This window comes from Callospermophilus lateralis, chromosome 1 (genome assembly GCF_048772815.1).
Source record: "Callospermophilus lateralis isolate mCalLat2 chromosome 1, mCalLat2.hap1, whole genome shotgun sequence".
Lineage (NCBI taxonomy): Eukaryota > Metazoa > Chordata > Mammalia > Rodentia > Sciuridae > Callospermophilus > Callospermophilus lateralis.
Genome location: NC_135305.1, coordinates 201,554,320 through 201,579,781, shown reverse-complemented (window position 1 = coordinate 201,579,781; position 25,462 = coordinate 201,554,320). Strand labels below are relative to the sequence as shown.

The 25,462-nt window shown below is 50.7% G+C and overlaps 2 protein-coding genes across 4 annotated transcripts in view; one reads left to right on the top strand and one right to left on the bottom strand.

The window, feature by feature from the left end:
- The first annotated feature begins 1,897 nt into the window (after positions 1–1,897).
- Positions 1,898–14,455, top strand: Csrnp1 (cysteine and serine rich nuclear protein 1). Of its 2 annotated transcripts, none has more exons than XM_076869161.2 (5): positions 1,898–1,942; positions 9,513–9,739; positions 11,211–11,470; positions 11,942–12,256; positions 12,351–14,455. In XM_076869161.2, the coding sequence occupies exons 2-5, from the start codon at positions 9,550–9,552 to the stop codon at positions 13,329–13,331; spliced, it is 1,746 nt and encodes a 581-aa protein (XP_076725276.2). In that variant the 5' UTR covers positions 1,898–1,942; positions 9,513–9,549; the 3' UTR covers positions 13,332–14,455. The 2 variants fall into 2 exon arrangements, with proteins under 2 accessions (XP_076725276.2, XP_076725267.2); XM_076869152.2 differs by lacking the exon at positions 1,898–1,942 and adding an exon at positions 2,956–3,081.
- A 3,451-nt stretch (positions 14,456–17,906) lies between these two features.
- Positions 17,907–25,462, bottom strand: part of Ttc21a (tetratricopeptide repeat domain 21A) — a 33,666-nt gene continuing 26,110 nt past the window's right edge. For both annotated transcript variants that reach the window (XM_076843749.2, XM_076843757.2), the window contains 10 exons: positions 23,391–23,579; positions 22,137–22,247; positions 21,463–21,544; positions 20,118–20,268; positions 19,728–19,889; positions 19,428–19,620; positions 19,116–19,340; positions 18,381–18,501; positions 18,152–18,219; positions 17,907–18,071 (listed from right to left, as the gene is read on the bottom strand). In XM_076843749.2, coding sequence (XP_076699864.2) covers positions 17,994–18,071; positions 18,152–18,219; positions 18,381–18,501; positions 19,116–19,340; positions 19,428–19,620; positions 19,728–19,889; positions 20,118–20,268; positions 21,463–21,544; positions 22,137–22,247; positions 23,391–23,579 — 1,380 coding nt within the window. In that variant the 3' untranslated portion in view covers positions 17,907–17,993. The remainder of the gene's footprint in view (positions 18,072–18,151; positions 18,220–18,380; positions 18,502–19,115; positions 19,341–19,427; positions 19,621–19,727; positions 19,890–20,117; positions 20,269–21,462; positions 21,545–22,136; positions 22,248–23,390; positions 23,580–25,462) is intronic.

The window sequence follows — 25,462 nt, the reverse complement described above, 5'->3', positions numbered from 1 at the left end:
GATCAATACATAGAACATCTCCAGCATCCCACAAGGCTCTCTTGGACCCCTTCCCCAGTTTTTAAACCTCACTATGTTTTCATTTGTTCCTATAAATACATGGAATTGTAATTACTATTCTTTCATGCCTGGTTTCTTCTATTCAATATGACTTTATAAAGATTCATGCATGTTATTGTAGGAAGCAATACTTTGTTGTTTTTCATTGCTGAGTACCATAGCATTATATGCTAAGTCACAATTTGTTTCTACTCACTTATTAGTGAACATTGGGGTTGTTTCCAGTTTTTATTACACATAAAATTGCTATAATATCCCTGTAAATGTCTTTTGGAACATATAAGCACCTTGCTTCTCTTGGCTATACAGTATATCAAAGAGTTTAGTACAGGATCATAGAGTTACCTGTGCTTAACCTTAGTAAATGACTGCAAATTGTTTTCTAAGCCATTGTGTCAATTCACCTTCCCAACAAAAATGAATGGCAGATCTGGTGAATTCTCCATCTTGCCATATTTGGTACTGTTAGTCCTTTCAAGTATAACCTTACTAATAGGACTATATCATTAATTTTTAACTTCTTATAATTTTTATTTGGCTTATATTAATTTTTACTTACCTAAAATGGGTGGTCCGTGGATGCTGAATGTTTGAGAAATGTGTAGGACTCTTCTAAGTATTCAGAAATTCCCTGAGGATGTGTGGGTGTGCTTTTGCCTATATGTGTGCCCCAGTCACAAATGAATGCCGCAGACCCCACCCTCCTGGCTTCAAAACAGACCCTTCCTTTCCCCATGAACAGGAAGAGTTTAGTTGGGATCCCAGGGGAGATGTTTCCATCACCAGCAACATCTGGGGAACATCTGGTGAGCCTATCCCAGGACAGGAAGATGCTTTTATGGAGAAAACACATCACTTATTTGATTGTATTTTCCCTTAATCTCTTTTCTTCTTCCTGCTCCCCAATCTTAAATCCTCACTCCATTCTTTGCCAACTCCCTGCCCTGGTTTTCCCAGTGCAAACCTAGGCAGCTGGAGAGATCCTCATTAACTCTAGTGCTCAATCCTGTCCGTTCCCTGATCAGCAAGCAGTCCCTTCCAGAAACTGAGTCAAGGAATGTTGCAGCTCTTGGGTTCTCTGGTTCAATGCTTCCATTTTACAGATTGGAAAGAGGGAGTCAGGGATAGAAACCAGACCAGAATGCCACTTCTAGGTATTTCAGACACTACTTTTCTGCAGGATGCTTGCACTGAGGATTGGAGGCAAGTAGGAAGGCAAATAGTGGAAAGGATTCCTTGGGACCAGCAAATTCTGCAGCCTGTAGCCAGGGAGAACACAACTGAATATCTGGGGTGGGGGTGGGGGTAACTGCTCTGACAGCTGAGTCACCTTTAGCAAGTGACACTCAACTCTGTAGACATTAAACTCCTTCCTGAGCAGTCTCAGCCACACCATAGATTTCATACACCACTGTGTGTGTGTTGAGAATTCCTCAATTGCCATCTCCAGCCCTGTCCTCAAGAAGTCACTGGAAGCTTGACTCCAGCTGCCCAGACACCTCCCCCTAAGAAATGCATCTGGAAGGACAGGAGCTATGTCGGCCCCTAACCTGTTTTCCTCTTGTTCTCTCTGGGAAGTAAAGGGCCATCGATAGGTCCTAGCCCTCTTTTTTTTACACACCAATGTCAGAAGTGGGGCCCTCACAATCATCTCCACTCCAGATGCCGTCCAGGAGGACAGAAGGTCACCCCCACCCCCACCTGGAGGAGGGTGGAATGGAATCCTGAGGGCTGGGCTAGTCGCTGACAGTATTCATCTAGGACAGTCAGAAGAACCCAGAATGCAGCGGGAGCATAGCTGGAAGGGGGAGGGTCAGGCTCCCACGAAGGCTCCCTGGAGGAGGCAGTGCAAGCAGAGAGCCCTTAAGGCGCTGGGATTCAGGTAAGCAGAGAGAGGGCCAAAAGGCAGTTCAGGTGATAAGGAGCTGCTGCAGCAAGGGTGTGAAGGTGGGAACCTCCAGGTGCTGGATAATATCAGGACTGGTGATTGGGAAAAGGAGCAGGGAGTGGGCTCCTGGACCAGTAGTTGGTTGCTGGGCACACACATTTTCCTCTGCGCAGAGGTACTGGGGAGAGTTGGCCCTGAGTCAAGGAAGGTCTTGGCGGGAGCAGAAAAGGCAACAGGCCATTTTAAGTGGCCAAGGTCTGGCCCGGAAGAAACCAGCTTCTCTCCACTTTTTTAAAAGGGGGGGATGGGTGGGGGTGGGGAAGTTGGTTCTGAGAACCTCTAGTCCTGGGCTCCAGCAGGGGTAGGGTCTCCGGCCCGGGGGCATAGGTGAAAGTCAGGCCCTCGGATGATCTCCTTTACTCTCCCTCCCTACTCCTCTTACATCCCGGAGATGGGTTCATCTCCAATCAGTTTACTTTTCTGGCGGATCTGGGGGTGGGTGGTAGTGTGGGGGCAGAAGAGTTAACGCTTAGATTGGATTATAATAGACTGTCTCCGGTGGAGTGAGGGTAGAGGGCGTGTAGGAGGCCTCCCTTCTGCTGTCTTGTCCCAGGGTCTTGCGAAGTTTCGCGAGACTCCTGGCCTCAGTCTACCCTTCTGCAACGGCGCGGTGGGGTGAGGTGGGCATCTTTACGAGAGGGCTCTCCCAGCCAGGACGGTCGGCGCCTTGAGGACCAGTGCAGGAGGGCGGCGCGGGCTGGGGGAGGGTTGGGCGGAGAGCTGCAAGGCGCCGCCGCGGGGTCAGAGTCCGCCGGGAGGCCCCACGGCCGCTGCGCCGGCTCCGGGCTGGGAGGAGCGGCGCCTCCGGGGCGGGGCCGCCGGGCGGCCTGGCGGGAGGCCCGGCGTGCGTCAGCGCAGTGAGCCCCGGAGTTTTCCACTGACGAGGAGGGCGGAGCGGCGGGCGGGGCCGGGCGCAGCCAGTCTCCCGCCGCCGCCGCAGCCGCCGGACGCGCAGAGCGAGGGGCGGCTTGACCGACGGCTGCCCGGCGGAGCGCAGAGAGTCACGGCGCGGGGAGCGTGCCGGGCTGGGACGAGGGTCGCGTCGGTGTCCTTGGCGAGCGACCGGCTCTCAGGTGAGTGCTAAGGGGACCCGAGACCGACTGGACGGGACTTTGGGGAGGGGGCATCCGGCGCTAGTGGCAGTGCTGCTCCGGCCCTTGCCATCCACTCTCGGGCAACCCAAGTGGGCTCCGGGGCTGGGGGCTGCCCAACCCGGTCCGAGTCCACGGCTAGGAGCCGGGGAGGCTGGAGTCGCAGGTTTTTCGCTCCCCTCCCCCGCCCCGCCGCAGTTGCCCCGAGATGTCCCGGCTCCCAGAACCGGGTGCAGGTGGCAGAGTGGCCGGGCGCGCGCGTCCGCGGGTGAGTTTCCTTTTGACCCCGCTGCCTGAGAACTTTTCAGAAGTTTCTCGCGTGGCCGGAGCAGGTGACATTTGTCGCCTTTCTCATCGGGCTCCCCCCCGGGGAGGGTGCGGGAGCTGCGGCGTGTGCCGGGTGATCCCGGCAGGCGGGGGTCAGGGAGGGAGTGGAGGGATGGATGAACGAGGAGTGAGGCTTGGTGAGTCACGGACCCCGGGAGGGAGGAGGAGGGATTGTGTCGTACGCTCACCTGTGTGTCAGTCACCGTCACACTCAAGAGGCCACCACCGTGAGTCACGGGGCGCAGCTATACCGGCCACCCGCGGGCACACGTAGGTCCTCTCCCACGCACTCTGCACGTACTTCCTCTCCGTCCTCAGTTTCCCCTCCCCGGGGGGCCTTTTCCCCGTCACGCACTGTTGAGATGCCCACACCACAGCAACAGCCATACACTTAGTCACTCCTGTTCCCGGCACAGTCACACAGCCATAGCCCACATTCCTGACACCAGAGCGTCCTCCCCAGCTCTCTCACTGCCCACCCAACACCTCCACTCAGAAGTCGCACAGTCCTCTGAAGCGTAACTCATCACCCCACGTCCCCAAATCCTCCATAGCCCTGCCCTCTTATATCTTCGCATCCCAAAGTCATCAGGCCCACCCCCCTTTCTCCTCTGTTCTTGTACTGTCACCTCACCTGGCCCTGGCTTCTCTGTCCAACAGGTCACACCCCCTCTAGTCCCGGTGCTGAGCCATCTTTTAAGAATGCAAATCTGGTATTGTCACTCCCTACTTAAACCCTTCAGTGGCTTCCTGTGCCCTCAGGCTAAAGCCTGCCCTGTAGCCCTGGCTCTGCTGTCTCTTAAGCTGCCCCTCCTCCACTCACCTTTTTGGCTGTTTCTGCTCCAGATCCTCACCCACTCTCTTGAAGAACTCTCCCTACATCCATTTTCCAGAGAAATTTGCCTGTACCCCCTCTTTTCCCTGTGATTCTTTCCCTGCCTGCATGGCCCTCTCACCCTCTCCATTCCATCACCCCACACTGATTGTCCCCATCCCCCAGCTCACACTTCTAGAGGACAACATTTGTTGTAAATCTTGCCCCCTGTATGACCAAACACCTACCCCTGTACTTGACTCATTATGGGAGCTCAGTAAATATTTGTTGAATGAATGAATGAATGAATGAATGAATGGAGTTAAGGAGGCCTTGGCTTAGGTGGAGGGAGCTGTCACTGTCAGGTGTAATTTCCCTCCTGCAGAAGCAAGTGCCTTAAGTAGCCAGCAAACGTTTGGCACCTACCCAGTGCCAAGCCCTAGAGGCTAGGCCTAGGAACTGTCCCCTCCCCCAGATGACTTTCAGAGGGATGGGTGGGGGAGGGGTGTGCCCATGCTTCCTGTCTGCTGTCTCTGGGCTGTCCAGGCAATTTGTTTCACTAGGGACCAGAGGTGCTCTTAGGTGCTTTTCCCCTGTCCTAGGAAGTAATTCTTGGGGGTTGGGGTCATGTGACCCCAGGTTTTGGGGGTGGGGGTAGCTGGCCAAGGCCTTCAGTTCTGAGGTTAAAGGACACATTCTTCAGATTCCTGGAGGGGTTTGGAGGCGACTAAAGGTGCCCCCTCCCTAATACCAGCTCTGGCTGGGAGCTGGGGCGCTGATGGGACTGCTGAGGTGGACAGAGGAGTTGATGGGACTTTTTAGAGGTCTTGAAATGTCCTTCCCCAAACAGCCCTGGGTTGCTTGGTGCCAAGAGTGAGGTGGCCTTCCTTGGATTCACATAGTGCAACCTGAGTGTGTAGTTGTGGCCTGTAGGCTTGGGAGACATTCTCCTAGGCTGCCAGTGCCTGTGTGTGGTGGCTGGAGGGCTGCCTGATTCTCAGGGCCCAGTCAGATCCCGGAAGAAGCCTGGTTCTCTTTGATTCAGGGCCTGTCTCCCGGGGCTCCTTGGGGGTGTGGTATTTCTGTCTGAGCCAGCTCCCTGGGAATTTCTTTTCCTTCCTCCAGGACCCCAGGAGGGGGTTGTGCTCACCCTGGGAACAGTGCCACGGTCAGGATCTTGATTCCTGGGGAGCTGCAGAGGGCCCCTCCCCCACCCTCTGACTCACTGTCTGACACTTTTCTTGGACTCTTTTCACTATCTTTCATTCTTTTTTCTGACTTGGCTTCTCCTTGTTTCTGGCTCAGTCTTTCCATCTCATCTCCTGCCTCTGCCTCTCTCAGCTTCTGAATCCCCAGGTGGGACGGAGGAACTGAGATCCAGGAGCTCTTCCCCACCTCCCCAAGGGAATATCAGGGAGGAGATGATTCTCATTTCATTCCAGGTCTGCAGATCCTGCAAGGGTCTCATCGCTCTTGCCTGCAGTGATTGTAACTTCCCTATGACTCTTTTCCTATCTGCAGCCTTGGAGGCTAGAACCCCCTCACCTTAAATCCTTCTGTGGACATTCCTGATGGCAGAGCCCTGGTATCTGGCCTGAGCTGCTTCCTTGACATCTCTTCATCTGTTTACTCTTGGGGAACAGGGGGCCTCCTGTTATGCCTGTGTTGGCACCACCTGCAGTTGGACCTTCCCTCTCCAGTCTTTAGGACCACCTTTAAGTGTCATTCTTGCTTGAATCCTCTGGCACTGGCCGGAGGAGGAACATGTGGCCCTCTCCTAAATTAACTGCCAGGAGCCAAAGGTCACATTGAAAACTTGTGTGCTTATAATCTGTTTCTAGGTCGATTCCTGATACCATGGGAGCTATCTTGGTCAGTTTGGGCTGCTATAACAAAAATGGCGTAGGCTGGGTGGCTTAGACAAAAGAAGTTACTTCTTCTGTTTCTGAAAGTGGGTGGGTGCAAGTTCAGGGTGTCAATCTGATGAGGAGGGTTCCTTTTCTGATTTGCAGATGCACTGTGTCTTACTGTGTCCTCACATGGTAGAGAAAGAGGTCATCTCTGTGTTTCTTATAAAGGCATTATTTCCATTCATGACCTTATCTCCCAAAGGCCTTTAAGCACCATCACTTGGGATTTGGCTTCCAACACAGGAATTTTGGTAGGACACAAATATTTGGTCTACAGCAGGAACCTAGAGAGGCAGGAGGAAAGAGTAGGGGACTCTCTGGAGGTTCCTTTAGAGATAACTTCTGAAAGAGAATGAGGTTGGGTTGTTCCAGTTTGTGCAAAGGCCGGGAGATGGGCAAGGGCATGGTCGGTAGGGGAAATGCAGGTTCAGCTGGAGTACAGAGAAGAGCCATAGGGAGACTGCGGGATGAGGCTGGAGGCCAAGCCGTGGCCAGCTCTGCTTCAGCCTCTTAACTGATCCTAAGGTCAAGCTTCCCCAGGGGGACTACAGACAGAGTGGTGCTCTGCAATGGAATGGCAGGTGGATCTTTGGTTTTACAGGGTCATTCTGGCTGCAGAGTAAAGAATGGTTGGGTGGAGAGAGCAGGAGCAGAAGCAGGGGATATGTGTAGTAGTGATGGGGACAGGGAGGTGATAAGGGTAATAAACTTTTAAGTGCTAGGAATTGAACCCAAGGCTTGAGCATCCTAGGCAAGTGCTGTACAGCTTAGCTACACCCTCAGCCCAGCCTTTTTTAAATTGATGGTGACCCACATAGAAGGCATGCAGTATACACATTCCACATGTACAGCTAGATGAATTTTTAGTTTTTAGGCACCCCTATCACCACCAACCAGAGCACAACAGAGAACATTTCTAGACCTCACAGGAAATCCCCTCATGACTGTCCCCAGTGTGTGCCCCTCCCTCCCCCTGGAACCACTATTCTGACTTGTGTAATCACCGATTAGTTTTGCCTTTTCTTGAACTTCACGATCAGGATTTTGTTTCTGGTTTCTTTGACTCAGTGTAATATCTGAGATTCATCTGTGTTGTGTGTATCCAGGAGCTCATTCTTTTTTCCATACATTTACTGAAACAGTTATCATTGTCCAAGAACATGACTTGTATTGATTCCTGTAAACCTTCTAACCCTATGAGGTTTTAAGACAAAAGAGTCGGAGGCACAGAAATGTTAAGGAACTTGTCCAGGATCACCCAGCCCATTAATATCCAAGGTAGGGTTCAAAGGCAGGCAGTCTGGTTCTGGAGCCAGGGTTTTTAATACAATGCTGGGTGGCCTCCAGGATACCTACTAAGTCTGTGCCTGACTTTGTGTGGAGTACACGAATGTGTACGGAACTTCAGGACCCAGGGCCGGGACGTAGATGAAGGGAGAGGGAGGAAGGAGTTGAGGATGGCTGCAGGTTTCTGGCTTGAGCAACTGGGTGGGTGGCAGTGCTGTTACTAAGATAGGGAACACAGGAAGAGGAACAGATGGTGTTGGGGGTGGGGGACAGAGACCAGGGTTCAATTTGGGGCCTGTGGAATTGTATGTTTCCTGGGGAAGGCCAGGCATAGAGAGTGGGCAATTGGTGGTGGTGAGGAGGGAGACGCCGTCCTCAGACCAGGCACGTGATTAAGGAGGCATTCAGCACCCTATAGATGGCACCTGGAATTTGGGGGAAAGGATGGTTTCTCCCCACAGGGGCAGGAGGTGTGGGTGCTGTTTGTTCATGTGTGTGCTTCTGTGTCTGAATATCTGTGGTCTCGGTGTGTGTGCATGTATGTGCCTGGCTCTGGATTATGAGTTCCCCCATCTCCTGGGAGAGCCTGCAGGTCAGCTGGGAGCTAGGTTGTTTTTGTTTGTGGTTTGACCCTGGGAAGGGGGGTGCCAAGCCTAAGAAACTACCCCCGGAAACACCTGTGTATCCTCTTCCCCCAGGCCCAGGGTGGGGGGCTAGCCAGGGAGAGAGATTTTTCTTGCTTCTCTCATGCCTGCTTGACAGAGGCTGTCCCTGGGATGGATTTTATCCAGTTAATTGGTTCACAGCACCTTCCCTAGGTTCAGGGACTCTGGAGAGGCTTGGGATAAGGAAAGTGGTGTTTGGAAAGGACACCTGAGTAGAAGAGACCAAGACAGCTTTCTGGTTGGTTTTTCCTGTTCTTTCGTTTCCTGTGATGGTTGTGGGGGTGGGGTTCCCTAGCCCTAGGGCCTCAGCTTTGTTTCCCCTTCCTCCTGGCCGCCTCCTGGGGACCCAGCCCTGAGTGCCATAGGACCTGGCCACAGATACAGGGTAGCCATGAGCAGCCCTGGAATTGAATCCTCTGGGGGTTCCTCGGGCAGAGAGCCCCAGCCCTCTCCACTCTGAGGCCAGGCTGGCTGTGGCCTCTCTGGTTGCATTCCACCAAGGGTTGAGGTCTCAGTGGGGAAGCACAGTGTGTCCTGGGGTGCCGCACCTCAGAAGCTAAAGGGGAATAGTAATTTCCATGGGAGGTTCATTCAAACAGTTTAAAATATTGGAATAGAAGGCAAGACATAGGTGGAGTTTATGATCAAATGAAGGTTCCCTGTCGCATTAAGCCTGCAGGCAGGGGACTTCTCTCCTGCTGGATGGGGGTTTCTGAGGGAAAGTCTGAGAAGTTCCATCACTGGAAGGGAGGGGCTCAGGAAAGTCCTCCGTGTGGGAATGGGGACCATCAAAGCCAGCTTTTCCCAGAGTGCCTGACCCTGGAAGGAGGGCCTGGGGCTGCCTGTGTGCAGGCTGGTGGGTGTGGGGGTGTTCTGGAGAAGAGGAAGCAGTACCACCTTCTGAGGGCCCTGTGGACTGTGGCGCGTGGCTGGGTTTCACACACAAAGGTGCACAGACGGGAGCCCCCATGAGTCACCCCTGCAATGAGTCAGCCCCCATGACTCCTGTCCAGGAATGGTACAGCTGAAGTCCGTCAGTCCATCTGTTGGTCTGTCTGCTGGTTGCCCTTGCTGGTGTGGATGTTGTGTGTAGGTGGGTTGTAGAAGGTGGTGGGGAAGATGCCAGGCGGTTTCCCCAGAAGGTTCTGGGCAAAGGTTGTGGGAGTTCAAAGGCATCAGGATATGGATTTGTTTGGAGGAAGAAGTGCTGTGTCTTGTGCTGGGGGTAGGAGGGGCCTCCTGGAGACTGCTCCTGTACCTAGAGCTTCTGGCTTGGACAGGAGGGCCAAGACCTAGCTCTGGGACACTTGGAGCAGAAATAGGAGGAATAGTGATCGTGGCTCTGGAACCCTCTGCCAGGGCTTGCTGTTACCACCTGCCTGACACTTAACTTTCTCATTCCCATTCCAGGCCGTCTGTCGCCAGCCCCTAGAGCACCTCTGCAACCATGACTGGGCTGCTGAAGAAGAGGAAGTTTGACCAGCTGGAGGAGGACTCCTCCTCCTTCTGCTCCTCCACCTCCTCAGACTGCGTCTCTCGTTCCTGCTCCCCAAGCTCTTCGGTCTCAGATGAAGAGAGCCCCTGGGGTCAGATGCCCCTACCTGAAAAGGACCTCTGTGGCTCCCAAAGTTTTACCCGTGAGTCCTCTCTTCCCTGGGAACCCCACTCTACTTTTTCTTCCTTCCTGAAAGGTGAACTGGGAGGTCAGGTTTCCAGGGCTGTAGCTCCCTCACTTGGCTTCCTATGGCATCCACTTCAGGGGCTAGCTTGATTCACCTTTGACCTTGGGAGTAGTGACATCCAGCTTGCAGCTCCTTGGAGTGGCCCTGGGGCCTTCCCACTGAGCCCCTCCCTTCTGTTCCAGTTTCGTTTCTCCAGCATGCACCCTGCCTGCCCTTCCTACAAACCCAGCTGCTGGAGTTCCACACCCCACACATCTCTGCCGCAGGGCCTGCCAGGCCAGTCCCTCTCTTGTCAAAATGCTGTTTGCCTTTGCCTGAACACACTGCAAGAGGGTTTTTTCTAGGTTATTTTCCAAGCTTGTGTAATTCTGATTCCAAATTGATAAAGAGGACTGGGGATGTAGCTCAGTGGTAAGAACATTTACCTACTATGCACAAGCTCTGGGTTCAGTCCCTGGCACTGAATTAAAAAAAAAAGAAACAACAAATCCAGCTTTCCAACTGATTATCTTAGAGCATTGTTTCTCAAGCTTGTTTTTCACTATTGCTCCTTCTACCTCCAAGGAATCTTTTAAGACAATTTTTTTCCTAATCACCGCCTCATGAAATTTTAATAGCACAGATATATGCTGCGTGTGTGTGTGTGTGTGTGTGTGCATTGTACACTGATTTTTAGCACACAGACTCGAACAGTACAAAGTTTTTTAAAATTAATGTATTAGCTTGAAATATTGAATTGCCAATATTTGGTTTATGAAAATAATAGACCAATATATGTATTGAATGTATCAATATGTAGCTTAGGGATCAATATATAATCAGTAACTTAAAAAGGAAAGGACTTTCTAAGCCTGTTGCAAAACAGGCACTATGAAGGAAAAACATCAGTATGTGTTTTTGACTACATAAACCTTAAAAAATTGGTTTGTGTGGACTGGGGCTGTAGTTTAGTGGTAGAGCACCTGCCTAGCATGCACAAGTCTGTGGGTTATTCAATCCCTGGCACTGCCAAAACAACAACAAAATTACATGAAGTGCCATACCAAAGGGATGACTAAAATATTTGCACAGAGAGACTGAATAGATGATCATTATCTCCAATTTCATACATAAAGAGTTCCTACAAATCAATATAAAATCATAAAATGGATAGGTAGATGACTGATAGTAATGGAAAGACATTCAACCCTATGAATACTGTCACTTGGACTGGTAAATGACTTCGAGCCAATGTTGACATGGGTGTTTGTTCAGTTTTACCAGCTCCAATCCCAGCCAGGCTGGCTCCTAAATTCAGGTCCTCTTTTTTTTTTTTTAAGGAGGGTGGAGAGGGGATGCGTGGGGAGAGACAGTTCTTTGCACTCTTCCTCGAGGTGATACTGCACTTCAGTGAACTAATCCCACCCCTTCCCCGCCTGTCTTCCAGCTCGGTCCATTTTGAAGCGGGCTCCTCGGGAGCGCCCATGCCGTGTTGCCTTCACTGGCATCACTGTCTTCTACTTCCCACGGTGCCAGGGCTTCACCAGTGTGCCCAGCCGTGGTGGCTGTACTCTGGGCATGGCCCCTCGCCACAGCGCCTGCCGCCACTTCTCCTTGTGTGAGTTTACACAGGAACAAGCCCGGGCCCGGCGTGAGAAACTCCGCCAGCGTTTGAAAGAGGAGAAGCTGGAGATGCTGCGATGGAAGGTAGGGAGACCTGTCCTCGTGGCCCGTGCACTCCAGCTGCTCCTGGAATCCTAGCGCTGGGTGCCAGTTTGCATGTCATATGTGGGCAAATAGGTCTGTGGGCTCTGTGATTGGCCTAATCAGACCAGATTATCTGCAGACACAGGGAAAGGATGGCGGGTCCAGGTGGACTGAGGGCCTGATGGCTGACCTTAACAGGGAGGAGGATGTGGAGTTTATGTTGTTGGGGAGTGGTGGTGGTGTATGTGTAATAGGAGAGGGAATTTTGTCCCTGATCTGGGGATTGACAGGACATTGATAGGACATCTCTGCAAGATGCCCTAAGGGCAGTGTTCTTGCTTGTTCTCAACGCCATATCCACAGTGCCCAGCACATAGTAAGCGCTTTGGGCATTTGTTAAATGTTCATTCAACATTTATTAAGTGTTCGTAAGTGTTCGTGCCTCTCACATTTCCTCTCCCATGGATGCAGCTTTCGGCTTCTGGAGTACCTGAGGGGGAGGCAGGCCTGCCACTTACAGTGGATGCCATCAATGATGCCTCTGTGGAAGAAGACTTGGCAGTGGCTGTGGCAGGCGGCCGGTTGGAAGAAGTGAACTTCCTACAACCCCACCCAGCTCGGCGGCGGCGTGCTCTGCTGCGGGCTGCGGGTGTGCGAAGGATTGACCGCGAGGAGAAGCGGGAACTGCAGGCTCTGCGCCAATCCCGTGAGGACTGTGGCTGTCGCTGCGATAGGGTCTGTGACCCTGAGACCTGCAGCTGCAGCTTGGCGGGTATCAAGTGCCAGGTATGGTTGCTGTATAGGGCTGGGCTGGAGAGGTTGAGCCTGGGGTTTCTTGCACTCCACAGAATTGTCACTTGTGCCTCCGCTTTCTTTGCAGATGGACCACACAGGGTTCCCCTGTGGCTGCTGTAAGGAGGGCTGTGAGAACCCCAACGGCCGTGTGGAATTTAATCAGGCGCGTGTGCAGACCCATTTCATCCACACGCTCACGCGCCTGCAGCTGGAGCAGGGGACCGAGAGCCTTGGAGAGCTGGAGGCCCCTGCACAGGGCAGCCCAGCCAACCCTGGCCAGCAGGACATGGTGTCCTCTTTCCCGCTGGCCAATCCCCCAGCAAGCAGTGAGCTGGGAGACAATAGCTGCAGCAGTGACATGACCGATTCTTCCACGACATCTTCCTCATCAGGCGCTAGTGAGGCCCCAGACCACCCCACCCATCCAGGCCTGCCTGGTCCTGGCTTCCAGCCAAGCATGGATGATGACAGCCTGGCGCGGATCCTGAGTTTCAGTGACTCTGACCTTGGTGGGGAGGAGGAGGAAGAGGAAGGGGGTGTGGGGAACCTGGACAACCTCAGCTGCTTTTACCCAACTGACATCTTTACTGGTGACCCTGGTGGCCTGGCCAGCTGGACCCACAACTACTCTGGCACTAGCTTTGTGCCGGGTATCCTGGATGAGAATGCCAACCTGGATGCTAGCTGCTTCCTAAATGGTGGCTTCGAAGGGTTGAGAGAAAGTAGCCTCCCTGGCACCTCGGTGCCACCCAGTGTGGACATCCGCCAGAGCAACTCAGTGGACCTCAGCCTGTCTTCCTGCGACTCCTTCGAGCTACTCCAGTCTCTGCCAGATTACAGTTTGGGGCCTCACTATACCTCCCAGAAGGTGCCTGGCTGCCTAGACAACCTTGAGGCATCCCACGGCCCCTTGCCTGGCCTCTCTCCACCGGGGGATGGCAGCACTTGCTTCTTGGAGTCCCTCATGGGCTTGTCTGAACCAGTTGCCGACGCCTTGGCCCCCTTCATCGACAGCCAGTTTGAGGACACTGCCCCGGCCTCTCTGGTAGAGCCTGTGCAGGTCTGAGGTACTAGGGTACCTTTCCCCTGCCCCAAGAGCCCTGTTGCTGCTTTTTTTTTTGTGATTTGGGGGCTCCCCAAGGTCTGTATGTAACAAGTTTCCTATTGGCTGGCTCAGCCACAGGTATGTGGGCACTCCTGGTTTCCACGAAACACTCTGAATTTATTTATTTATTAACTTTTGTATGCTGAAGAGAAGGGGAGGGGCTTCCCCCTTTCAGCGGCCTGGCCCCCCATACCCACACAGTGCTCTTCCACCTCCACAGTGTGTGCCAGGAAGACAAGACATAGCTCTCCTGGAGCTTCGCAGACCTCTTTTCAGTCTCTGTATGATATTCCTTAGCCCAAGGACAGTGGAATGGGGCTAATCAGCCTCTTCAGGCTTCTCACTCCACTCTGAGCCCTAGACCCATGGGGTGGCTAGATCCTCTGGACTGTGAAGACTGTAATTTATTTCCATAATTTATTTGGAGACTGAAGCAGCTTTAGCTGTGCCTCTTTGGCTGGTAGGTTGTGCTGGGGGCAGGGTCCCTTTTGTCCTGCATCCTGTCCTGCCTGGGTTTTGGTGTATATCAGGTGTGGATGCAAGCCCTGTGATCTCCTGTTGGTTGCCTGGTTCGGGGATGGCTGTGTAAGCAGGTGCTGGGCTGGCCAGCTGTGACCAAAACCCCCTTATGCCTGCCCCACCCAGCCCCTTTGCTTCCTGCCCTCCGATTGACTTTCTCCCCAAAGCAGTGGCCTCTGTTCCCAGCCCGTAATGTAGGAGGGGGAGACTAGATGCCCGGAAAGGGCAAGGGACTTGCCTTGGTATGAACACCACCTTGCAGGGCTTTGGGGCACTGCACTCCTTCCCAGCCCACCATGTACCCCAAGGCCAGTTGCTAAGGGGTGGCTCCTTAGGGCTTTTATGCCCTTTGTTTGCTGATGTTGAATTATGAATTTTGAATTTTACATTAACTTTTATATTGTCCCTAAGTGTCAGAACTATAATTTATTCATTTCTCTGTGTGTCTGTGCCAAGAAAGCTAGGCTCTGGGCCTGCCCCTTTGCCTAGGCAGCCTTGCCAGCCTGTGCTGTGGGAACACATTGTACCTGAGCTGACAGGTACCAATAAAGAGGCTCTATTTTTAACGGTGTGGTCTGCATTATTGGGATGGGGAGCTGGGGTACACCTCCAGGAGGCAGTGGAGAGGGAGGGGGTGGCCTTGGAGGGCAGTGTGGACATCGGGGCCATGTTGGGTAGGTGGGCTGCACATAGCATACTGGGCCTTCTTCCAGGCAGGACAGTCAGACTTGGAGGCAGGAAGCCAGCTGAGAGGCTGGGTGGGCAGATGGTGCACTTTTCCTTTTGAATTAACCCATTCCTCCCCAGTGGTCATTTGGGGTGGCAGTGGGGAGCAGCAGCAGGCTGCTCTTCTGGAATGGGGCTGTCTACTTTGGGTAAGTGAAAGCACTGAGCCAGGGCCTGGCCCAGAAGGTTAAGTCACCCACCACCAGGTTGGAACAGGCATTGAGATGTGGCTGGTGGAGGCCTGGCCTGGAGATGGGCTCAGCAGCTGTGGCACCAGAAGCTGCAGAGCTTCATCCATCTGCACCAACCAGACCTGTCTGACCTGTCCCCAGCAGCTGAAATGGGCTGTGGGCCAAACGAGCAGGCTGCACCCTGCCCCAGGGAGCCTTTGGAGGCATTTCACCCTCTCTCTTACAGATGGTAATGATTTGTACAGGTGCTGGGAGGGGGACCCACCAAAAGACCCTTTTCGTGGTCTAACCCTCTGCCTCTTGGTCTGCGCTGGGTGCACGCATGAGCATGACCCAATATGACAGGTTTGAATCCCAGCTTTTCTATTACCTAGTGAGGTGATTTATGCAAATTAGGTGCTCTGTACCTGGGTGTCCTCAGTACTGTGCAAATAACATTGCTCCTTTCATTAGCTTGTTAAGTTCATATATGCAAAACACTTGGAGGAGTGCCTGCAGCATGCAAGCCTGTGTTTGCAATTTCATTTTGTTTTTATATTTCTGTCTTTATATGTTCCCCTCTTTTTTTTTTTTTTTTTGCCAGTCCTATCATCCCTTGGGTGTCTGTCTCTTCTGGACATGCATGGGCATGACCACATAATAATGGCCATTAGAAGAGTCGTGGCTTGGAGTCTGGCCTGTCGTGGGGCAGCATGTCCTTGTAACCAGTTTAGCCAGAGACAGCCCAGCCCTTAGGCTTCCCAGGATACAGCACCCTGGTACATTCAGTTGTTCTGCTTCCTCACCCTTCAGTGTTGCCTGCAGATGCTTTTGCAGATTGCTTCAGCGTGCCTGATCCCAAATCCTGGTCTTTCCATGGGCTCTGAAGCATTTCTGACTATCCAGGGTTCTGGTGGCAGCCCTCAGCATCTCCTGCCTAGAAGCCCCTAAAGGCTCCTGCTCCACAGATTCAGCTCTTGCCTGGATTGAGGCTTGCCCATTCCCTTCTAGGGCCACAGTGTTACATCTTGAGGTTTTTTTATTTGTTTATTTTTGAGATAAATGAAGATAACTTGTGTTTTACAGCCACAAAATAGTATGGTTAATGCACACTCCTTTCATAAATAATTCTCCAGACAGATCTGCCTCTCAAACTTGTCCCAACAAAACTGGGTTGTAAAGCAGGTCACAGGAAAAGGGACTGGGGAGTTTTCCTAAAGGAAAGATGGCAGTAACCCGGGGAGGGCATTCCAGAGCACCAGCTCACCAAGAGGTCCTGCACATGATCAGTACTACATTAGAAAAAGAAGGTTTGACAGCCATCAAGGACAACTGACACTCTTCTAAAAGCGACCCTTATCTGCTCACCGTTCCCAACTTTAGTCATTAAGACAACTTCTCTTGAAAATTCTACCCCTCGGCTTCCTGGATGTTTCTTTAAATCAATTATATGGGCTGTTTTCCTCGCTTGGAGGTGGTCTACTCCACGTGTCTGGAGCATTACTTTCATTTCACTAAATAAACTCTTTATACTCTTCTAAAACAAAATATATCGATATGCTTAATAGTTAGACCCATCCTATGCAACAATTTTCATGAATTCTTGAGTTCGTTGTGCTAGTGACTCTTCTGTTATATAAACACATAGTTTTTAAACTGAGGGCTGGTGTGTAGCTCAGTGCTAGACCACTTGCCTATCATGAGTGAGGCCCTGGGTTCCATTCCAGCACTATAGAAATAAATAGATACATTCATTAATTAAACTTAATATTGACTATATACATCATTGGCAGAGATGTATATAGATTTGGGAAACATCTAGTCTAATTTCTTGCACTAAAGGGGGACACTGAGAACCAGAGAGGGGAGGGGTTTGGGGAGGTCACATGGGAGATCTTAGGCCTCCCGAATTCCAGTTCAGAGTTCCTTCCCCTGAGGCTGGACTGTCCCATTATTGCCATCCTGAAAAACAGGAAGAGTGGTATTGGGAGCCCAGCAAAGGTGACCTCTGTCACCCTCTTGCTAGTTACAATTCCATTATTCATTTGAATAGGGGCCACTGCATTTGCCCCCTTGGGCATTAAAAGGATTCCTGGGGGATGCATTGGATGGCAACATCTTTCACAAATGCTAAAGTGAGTATTATTTTTTTCTTGGAATGTATTTTCCTATTTCAGGCAAGAATAATCAGATTTGGCCCAAATTGGTGAGGATCAGCAGATGCTCCCTGAAGACTTGGGGAGGGGGTAGGGACAGAATGCATGTGACAGGGTGGGACAATAGCCCTTGCAGACCTGCAGACCCTCTCACCCAGGTTTCAACTCTCGAGAAGGACTTCTGTACCTGAGTCTCCTGTCTGGGTCCATTGCCCAGAGTATCCTGGGCCCATTCCCGGTGGAGACTCACTGGGTAGCATGGCAGGGAGGAACAGTGCTTCTTTAGCTCCAGGATGTTGGGAACCAGACAGAAGTGGGGAGGCATTTAAAAATAGCTACAGGAGCTGGACACAGTGGTTCATGCCTGTAATCCCAGTAACTCAGGAGGCTGAGGCAGGAGGATCATAAGTTCCAGATCAGTCTCAGCAACTTAGCAAGACCCTGTCTCAAAAATTGAAAAGGGTTGGCGATGTAGCTCAATGGTAAAGTGCTTCTGAATTCAATCCCCATTACAAAAAATGGGGTGAGGGAGTGGATATCTGCCCTTTCAAGAGTCTAGTATTAAAGTAGGGCCTATTATAAAGTGCCCAGTGAACAAAAGCTAAGCCAATTGATGTCTTTCTTCCCTAGAGCAAAATTACTCTTTAGACCTTAAAAATGAAAAGCTTTGAGTTGGGTGTCTTGGCGCATGCCTGTAATCCCAGTGGCTTGGGAGGCTGAGGAAGGAGGATCACAAGTTCAAAGCCAGCCTCAGCAACTTAGTGAGGCTCTGTGAGACCCTGTCTCAAAATAAAAAATAAGGACAAAGGATGTGACTCAGTGGTTAATTACCTCTGGGTTCAATCTCTAGTACAAAAAAAAAAAAAGGGTAAAGCTTTGGGTTGCCTTTCAGGTCCATTGAGACATGATTCCAAATAAACCACATTCATAATAGAAATAGGGAAGAATATGTTATTTTCTGAATTTCTTCTCCAATAACCCACTTCCCACCCCCTCCAGGAAACTGCTCAAGGTTTATGGTTTCCATTGGCCCAGAGTCCCTCCGACCACAGCTAGATCCTCAGCGACCCTTGGGCTTTTCCCAAAATCTCCTCTCTGATCTTGGGGTAGTTGGGGTGCTCCATGAGTACCTGTACCAAGAGAGAATGGGTATGCAGCATCAGGCAGGGGTCCTGGCCACTACCCCTCCCTGCCAATGTCGGTGGCTTACACTGTGGCAGACTTCAATGGCTTCCACAAATTTCTTGTCCTTCAAGTAGTTGAAAGCAAGTTTGAAACCTGCACAGGACCAAGGAGAACACAGAGGGTGGCAACCTCATGACCCCAGAACCCCTTCCCCAATATCGAGGGAACAGGCCTTGAGTTCTGGGGTCAGGTTGGGGGTCCTGTGATGCCCTCCCTCCCACACCAGCTCATGTGCATCTTGGCTGCTGCCTTACCAATGGTGGGGTTGGCATGATGACTATACTTCCAGGCCAGCTCGTAGTTGTTGGCTGCGTCCTTGTAGGACTGTTCCTTCTCCATGATGAAGCCCATATACTCATAGGCCTTGCAGCAGGACTGCAGGGAAAGTGGGTCAGCACCTCTGTGGAGGGGGAAACCAGCGCCCAAGTGTAGTGTGGGTGTGGGACCAGAAGGGGGCGATGGAGGGAGGTGAGCTGCATTAACCCCAGCCTGCACAGGGACCCCAAGGGTACCCTCAGCTTTGCAAGGGGTTAGCTGTGTGCCCTCCTCACTGCCTCTCCAACGCTGGAGAAGCCCTCTTGTCCCATTATTAGTTGGGGACAGGCATGCACCACTGTTTCCATTGGTTAGTGGTGTGCTCAGATCCAGCAAATCTCTCCAGCCCTGACTGCACTTCTGCACCTCTTTGACCCCACCAACAGCTTCTCTCTCTCTCTCTCTCTCTCTCTCTCTCTCTCTCATTTCATGTTTTTTCCTCCTCTGGGAATAGTCTGACCCCCTGCACCTCCTCCTGCCTGGCCTTGTCACTGGTGTTCCTAATTCCAATCCTGGTTTGTTGCCCACATGCCCCTCGCCACCTGTTTTTTCCCATCCAGTTCCTTCTCAGCATCTCCTCTGTCCCTGAAGCCTGGGCATCGCTCACAGCGCTCCTTGCAGTTCCTGGACCCCTGCTGCCCCGCCCGGCCTCCCTGCTCAGAGCGCCTTCTCGCCTTGTTGTACTGTACGCAGCGCCGCAGTAGCTCCGAGGCCAGGTCGTATTTGCCGCCTTGGCAGTAGATGTCCGCCAGCAGGAGCCAGCTCTTCTCCAGGTCCTCGGCCTCGGCCAGCGACCAAGCGACCTTGGCCAGGCGCTTCAGCTGGGTACGTGCCTTGGGAATCTGCTTCAGTAGCATGTAGGCTTGCGACATGGCCAGCAGGGCAGGGGTGTTGTCCTTCTGCACATGGGGTGGGAAGTGGCCATCAGCGCACCTTGGCCCTTGTCCTCTGCCCCGCAGCCCGCTGGTTCCCCTAAGCTAGCGCACCTCCGCCTGTGCCATCTCGATGAAGGTACCAAGTGCCACCTCCACGTTCGCCTTCTCCCTGGTGGCCATCAGGCAAAGGCTCTGTAGGAGCCTCAGCTGGGTCTGGTCAAAGGCAGAGTGTGGGTAGAACTCGCGCAGCAGCTTCTCTGCCGTGCGCACCCCGTGCTGCTCCAATTCCTTCCTGTTGGTGGAGCTGCAGGCAATGGGACTCAGGCTGCCGGCCTACCTTGTGCCCATTGGCTCCCTCCGCCTTCTCCAGCCTCTCACCCCAGCCCCCACCACCCCTACCCCCATCCTTACTTGCTTTCACTCATCAGGTTCTCAAAAGCCTCTCCACCCACAAGCTCGTTGTCTGGGTTCAGACAGATCTGCACCATATAGTAAGTGGCATACGGGCCCCAAGTGCTGTCCTTCCGAGCTTTGTTTAGGAACTTCAAGGCTTCGTTGGGCTGCCCTACGTGCCTGTAGTGGCAGAATCAGGGAACCTGAGAATCTGGGAGACTGAGAACCAGAGAGTGCACTAATACACCGGAGCCACTGAGCCTGCATAGCAGGGGCTGTGTCTCTGGTTCTCTGTCCTGGAGGCTGAATTCCTGCTCCCCTGAAACTGAGCAAGATCTCTGGTGTCTGCTAGCATACAGGGAGGGTCTCTAGCACACAGCCCCACCTCAACACGCCCCACCAACTAACCAAGAGTAGATGCCTTTGCAGTAGTTGAACCCTGGTTCCAAAGGTACCCGACTGGATATCTTCTTGGATGATTCAAAGAAGGCAGGTGCCTCTTCAAGTTTGCCACTTCGTCGTAGCAGATCAATTAATTTATTCAATACCGAAAAATTGTCTAAAATAAGAGAGCAGAAAATTCTAGGCTGTGGTGGCCAACAGCTGTATCAGGCAGGAGTGCTTTGGCCTGGGAGGGCGAGCAGGCTGAGGTGCAGGGCATCTAGGAGGAGCCAGTAGACACTGCCCATCTGGTTTACAGTGTTGAGTGAATAATAATAATAATTATGCTTAATAATGGTAATAAAATATAGCTGGGTGTGGTGGTGTACACCTGTAACCCCAGTGACTCAGGAGGCTGAGGCAGGAGGATAACAAGTTTGAGGCCAGCCGCGGCAATTTAGTGAGACCCTTTGCTATTTAGTGAGACCCTTTGCTATTTAGTGAGACCCTGTGGATATACCTCTGGTAAAGTGTTCCTGGGTTCAATCCTCAGTACTAAAGTAAATAAATAAATAAATAATGTGATAAAAATCAGGTACAGTGGTGCATACCTGTAATCCCAGCTAATGGAGAGGCTAAGGCAGAAGGATTGCAGGTTTGAGGCTAACCTGGGTAACTTGGCAAGACCCTGTCTTAAAATAAAAATAAAAAAGGCAAGGGGAGTAGCTCAGTGGTATAGTGCCCCTAGGTTCAATCTCCAGTAACACACACACACACACACACACACACAGCAGCTAACTATTGTACCTGACACTATATTTACCCATATATTACCTACAGGATATAGTCAGTACTCTTATTGTCCTTATTTTATAGATGAGGACACTGAGCACAGAGAGGTAATTTGCAAAAGGTTACATGCTAGTAAGTGTTGGACCAGGATTCAGACTCCTGTCCACTTGGACTTGCTGGGCCTGCTCAGAGTCTGGCTTACACCTCAGGTTTGGGCCCTTCCCCAGCGAGAAGGGGATTTTTATGTTGCAGGGAGTGGGAATGGGAGGATTTTAGTCCCCACTAAGTGGTTGTGAACTCAGAAGGGGACTGTGTTGAACACCAATGGCTGTGATTTGGGGACAGACAGGCTGTCCTGGGTTCAGTGCCAAGTGCCTGGGACCAGGAACTGGCCCCTTGGACTCGGGAAGGGCCGGCACGTTCCACTGGGTCTTTATCAGTTTCCTGCCTCTCTGGGAACAATCAGAGAGGAAGGGGCTTCCTCTGCCTGGGCAGGAAGGAGGGGAGCAGCCGCCCTGTTTGGGAGGGCAGCACTTGCTAGGTGGGAACTGATGCAGGCTTTCTCAGTGGAAGGGATTACCTGGCGCTTTCTCCAGGACTTGTTGGTATAGATTGATGGCCTCTTCATATTTCTGTTTTCTAAACATCAGGTCAGCCATCATCTATCAGAAAACATTCAAGGCTCTGAAATTCCTGAGAGCAGCTCTATGGGGGGAGGCAGGGATGTTGGGCAATGTTGAGGGTGGTAAGGAGGGAAGGTAGAGAGAGACTTCCAAGGCAGCCTCTTAGGCCCTGGGAGAAGCAGCCACTGCCTACAGCCCTCAGGCTGGGACCGGAAGGTGAGGATTGCAGAAGGTTCCTTCCTCTGCTCTGCAGGGGTTTGGCCTCTGCCCCTGGGGTTCTGGAGGAGGTCCAGGTGATAGGGAGGAGAGAGGCAGAACTGGGAGAGCTATTCCACACACTTCCTGAAGCCCCCAGACTCTGTCCCACCCTTGCCTTCACCTACAGAGGGTGTGGTTTCCTGGCCTCAGAACCTCACCCCTTCCCCTTAGACTGGCTAGGAGGCTGCTGCCCCCTGCCGGCCAGCCCCACTCTCCCATGGAAAGGTAGACTGCAGCACGAGTTTTCTCTTGCCCCAAAGCCCCTCAGAGGTGGGCCAGAGAGGCATCTGAGCTTATGGAGCAAGGAAGCAGCCACCCACATCTCCTCGCAGGGTCCCTGGGAGGGTGGGGAAGGGTCCCCACGGCCTCCTACCACAGAGGCGCTCTCCTGGGTCTTCTCCGTCTGCAGGAGGGTGGTGCAGTGCTGCTCACACAGGTCCAGGTGTCCCTGGAGCAGGTAGAGGTGTGCCAGCTCCAATAGTACCTGTAACAAGGTTGGGTACAATAAACTAACCAAGGAACACTGTGGGAAACCCTGAGGTCGTCTTTGAAAGCTTTTTCCCCTACCCTTTCTATCAGCTCTGTCTTTTGAGCATGTCCCAAATCCTCTGGGGTGATGTCTCTGGCCCTCTCCTTCTCTTACCCAGCACTCCAGCCATGGCATTGGTTTTACTCACTACACTGTAAGAGTTGGGGCCTGGCTACTCATCTGTCAGCTTCAGCTCCAAACTCATCTATCCGGGGAGCCCTCTGTGCCCTAGGTACCCTTCCTCTGCATCCCCATAGTGTCTGCATCCACATGCAGATGCATATTACAGCTGTCTCATCATCTGTTCCCATTTCCTGACAGTAATCTGTGGGTAGTGACCACATCTTGATCCACCTTCTCCAAGCCTAGGATAGCACCTGGCATATATTAGGTACCTGTTAACTGAGTGAATATTAACTGAATGAATGGATCTCTTACTAAACTCTGTATCTATTATTAGCTTTTTTCTTTTCTTTTCTTTTTTTTTTTTTTCTTTTTTTGGTACGGGGGATGGAACCAGGGGTGTTCTACCACTGAGCTACATCCCTAGTCTTATTTTTTAATTTTGAGACGGGTCTTGCTGAATTACTTAGGACCTCGCTAAGTTGCTCAGGCTGGTCTCAAACTTATGATCCTCCTGCCTCAGCCTTCTGAGTTGCAGGTATTGTAGTCATGTACTGTACCTGGCTTTTATCTATTCTTAGTGTGAACTCCAGCCACTGTGCCTTCATCTAGAACTAAACCCTCTCATGACCCTAAAACCAATTGGAAGTTTAGCCTGGGCTTCATGCCCAAGCAACACTGGCATCCACAACTCTCATCATCTCCCTGTCTCCAACAGAGGCTGGAAAATGTCACTCTAACATGACTTTTAGCAATGGCTTCCCCAGTCCAGCTTTGCTCTAAGACTTGCAGCTGGGGAGGGCCCAGATTGACTGGAGCAGTTGCCTCATCCCAGAGGCTGTGGCTGGCTGGGCTCTCACTCCCTTTGCACGGCAGCTCTTCAGAGAAGAAACCAGCCTCTGCACCTGGTCCGTGATCTCAGCATGGCATGCTACCCTGACAGAAGAAGCAAGGTCTTGTTTTGGGGCCACTCACTTTATTGTCAATGGGTGAGTAGGAGAGGGCATCCTTATAAGAACGCACTGCCTTGGCATATTCCTTCTCTGCCAAGTAGTGCTCCCCAAACTGGATACAGATGAAGGCTGCCATTTGCTTCTGGGAGGGGATCATTTCTGGTTGCTCCAGTGGAATCCGCTTCAGTATCCGAGACTGGAGGTCCAAGGCCTTGGGAAACCAATAGTCAGGATCAGAAACTCAGAGCCCCAGTGTTCCAGTTCACAGAAAGTCCCAAGTCCTTATTTCAGAGCTAGCAATGTTAGGTAGGGCATCTCAAATATGCTTAGACTGTTAGAGCTAATAAATTCAGTGAAGTAGCAGGTTACAAAATAAACATATAAAAATAAATAGCTTTCCTATAATAATGAATCTGCTGACAAAGAAATCAAGAAAACAATTCCAAAAAGAAAGAAAGAAAGAAAGAAAGAAAGAAAGAAAGAAAGGAAGGAAGGAAGGAAGGAAGGAAGAAAAATAAAAAACTAGGAATAAGCCTTACCAAGGAAGTGGAAGACCCATAATAAAATGGTACAGCACTAAAGAAAAAACTGAAGGAGACCTTAGAATATGGAAAGACTTCCTATGTTCATGGATAGGCAGAATTAATTAATATTGTTAAAATGGCCATATTACCAAAAGCAATCTAATATTCAATGTAATCTCCATCAAAATACCAATGACATTCTTCACAGAACTACAAAAACCAGTCCTAAAATAAAAAATGCAGAATAATCAAAGCAATTCTAAGCCAAAAAAAGCAATGCTGGAGGTATCACAATACCTGACTACAGAGCTATAATAACAAAAACTACATGGTACAAAAACAGACACATAGACCAGTGGTACAGAATAGAAGACACACAGACAAATCCACACATCTGCAGTTATCTGATCCTTGACAGAAGTGTCAAAAACACATTGGAGAAAACGCAGTCTTTTAAACAAATGGTGCAGGGAAAACTGGTTATCCATATGTAGAAGAATAAAACTAGACCCTTATCTCTCATCTAGCACAAAAATCAACTCCAAATGGAGGAAAGACCTTGAAATTAGACCAGAAACTATTCAATTTCTAGAAGAAAATATAGGGTCAATACTCCAACATATAGGCCCAGGCAATAACTTTCTAAATATCACCCCTAAAACTCAGGAAATAATGCCAAGAGTTAATAAATGGGAATGGCATCAAATTAAAAAGCTTCTGCACAGCAAAAGAAAACAATCAGGAATGTGAAGAGGGAACTTACAAGATGGGAGAAAAATCTTTCCTAGTTACCCTCTGCCAGAAGATTAATATTTAGAATATAAAAATAACTCAAAAAACTTTACACCAAAAATCAATCCAATTAATAAATGGGCAAATGAATTAAACAGATAATTCTCAAAAGAAGAAATAAAAATGACCATCAAATACATGAAAAAAAACATTCAATATCATTAGCAATTAGGGAAATGAAAATCAAAACTACACTGAGATTTCATCACACATCAGTCAGAATGGCGGTCATCAAGAATACAAATAATAATAAATGCTGGAGAAGATGTGGAGAAAGTGGAACACTTTTACACTGTTGGAGGGATTGTAAATTAGTACAACCATTAAGGAAATCAGTATGGAGGGTCCCATAAAGACTAGGCATGGAATCACCATATGACTCAGCTATCCCACTCCTTGGTATTTATCCTGAAGAATTAAAGTCATCTTACTACAGTGACACATGCAGACCCATGTTTATAGCAGCACAATTCAAAATAGCTGAACTATTGCAACAGACTAGGTGTCCATCAATGGATAAATGGATAAAGAGAATGTGGTATATATACATAATGGAGTTTTATTCAGTCATAAAGAAAAATAAAATTATATCATTTGCAGAATAATGGGTAGAACTAGAGACCATTAGGTGAAGTGAAATAAGTCAACCCAGAAGGTCAACAGTGGTATGTTTTCTCTCATATGCAGAAGCTAGAGAATAAAAAGGAAAAGAAACGTGGGGTCAGAGCTCATGGAATCAGAGAGATCAGTAAAGGAAAGGGACCAAAGGGTGGGAGAT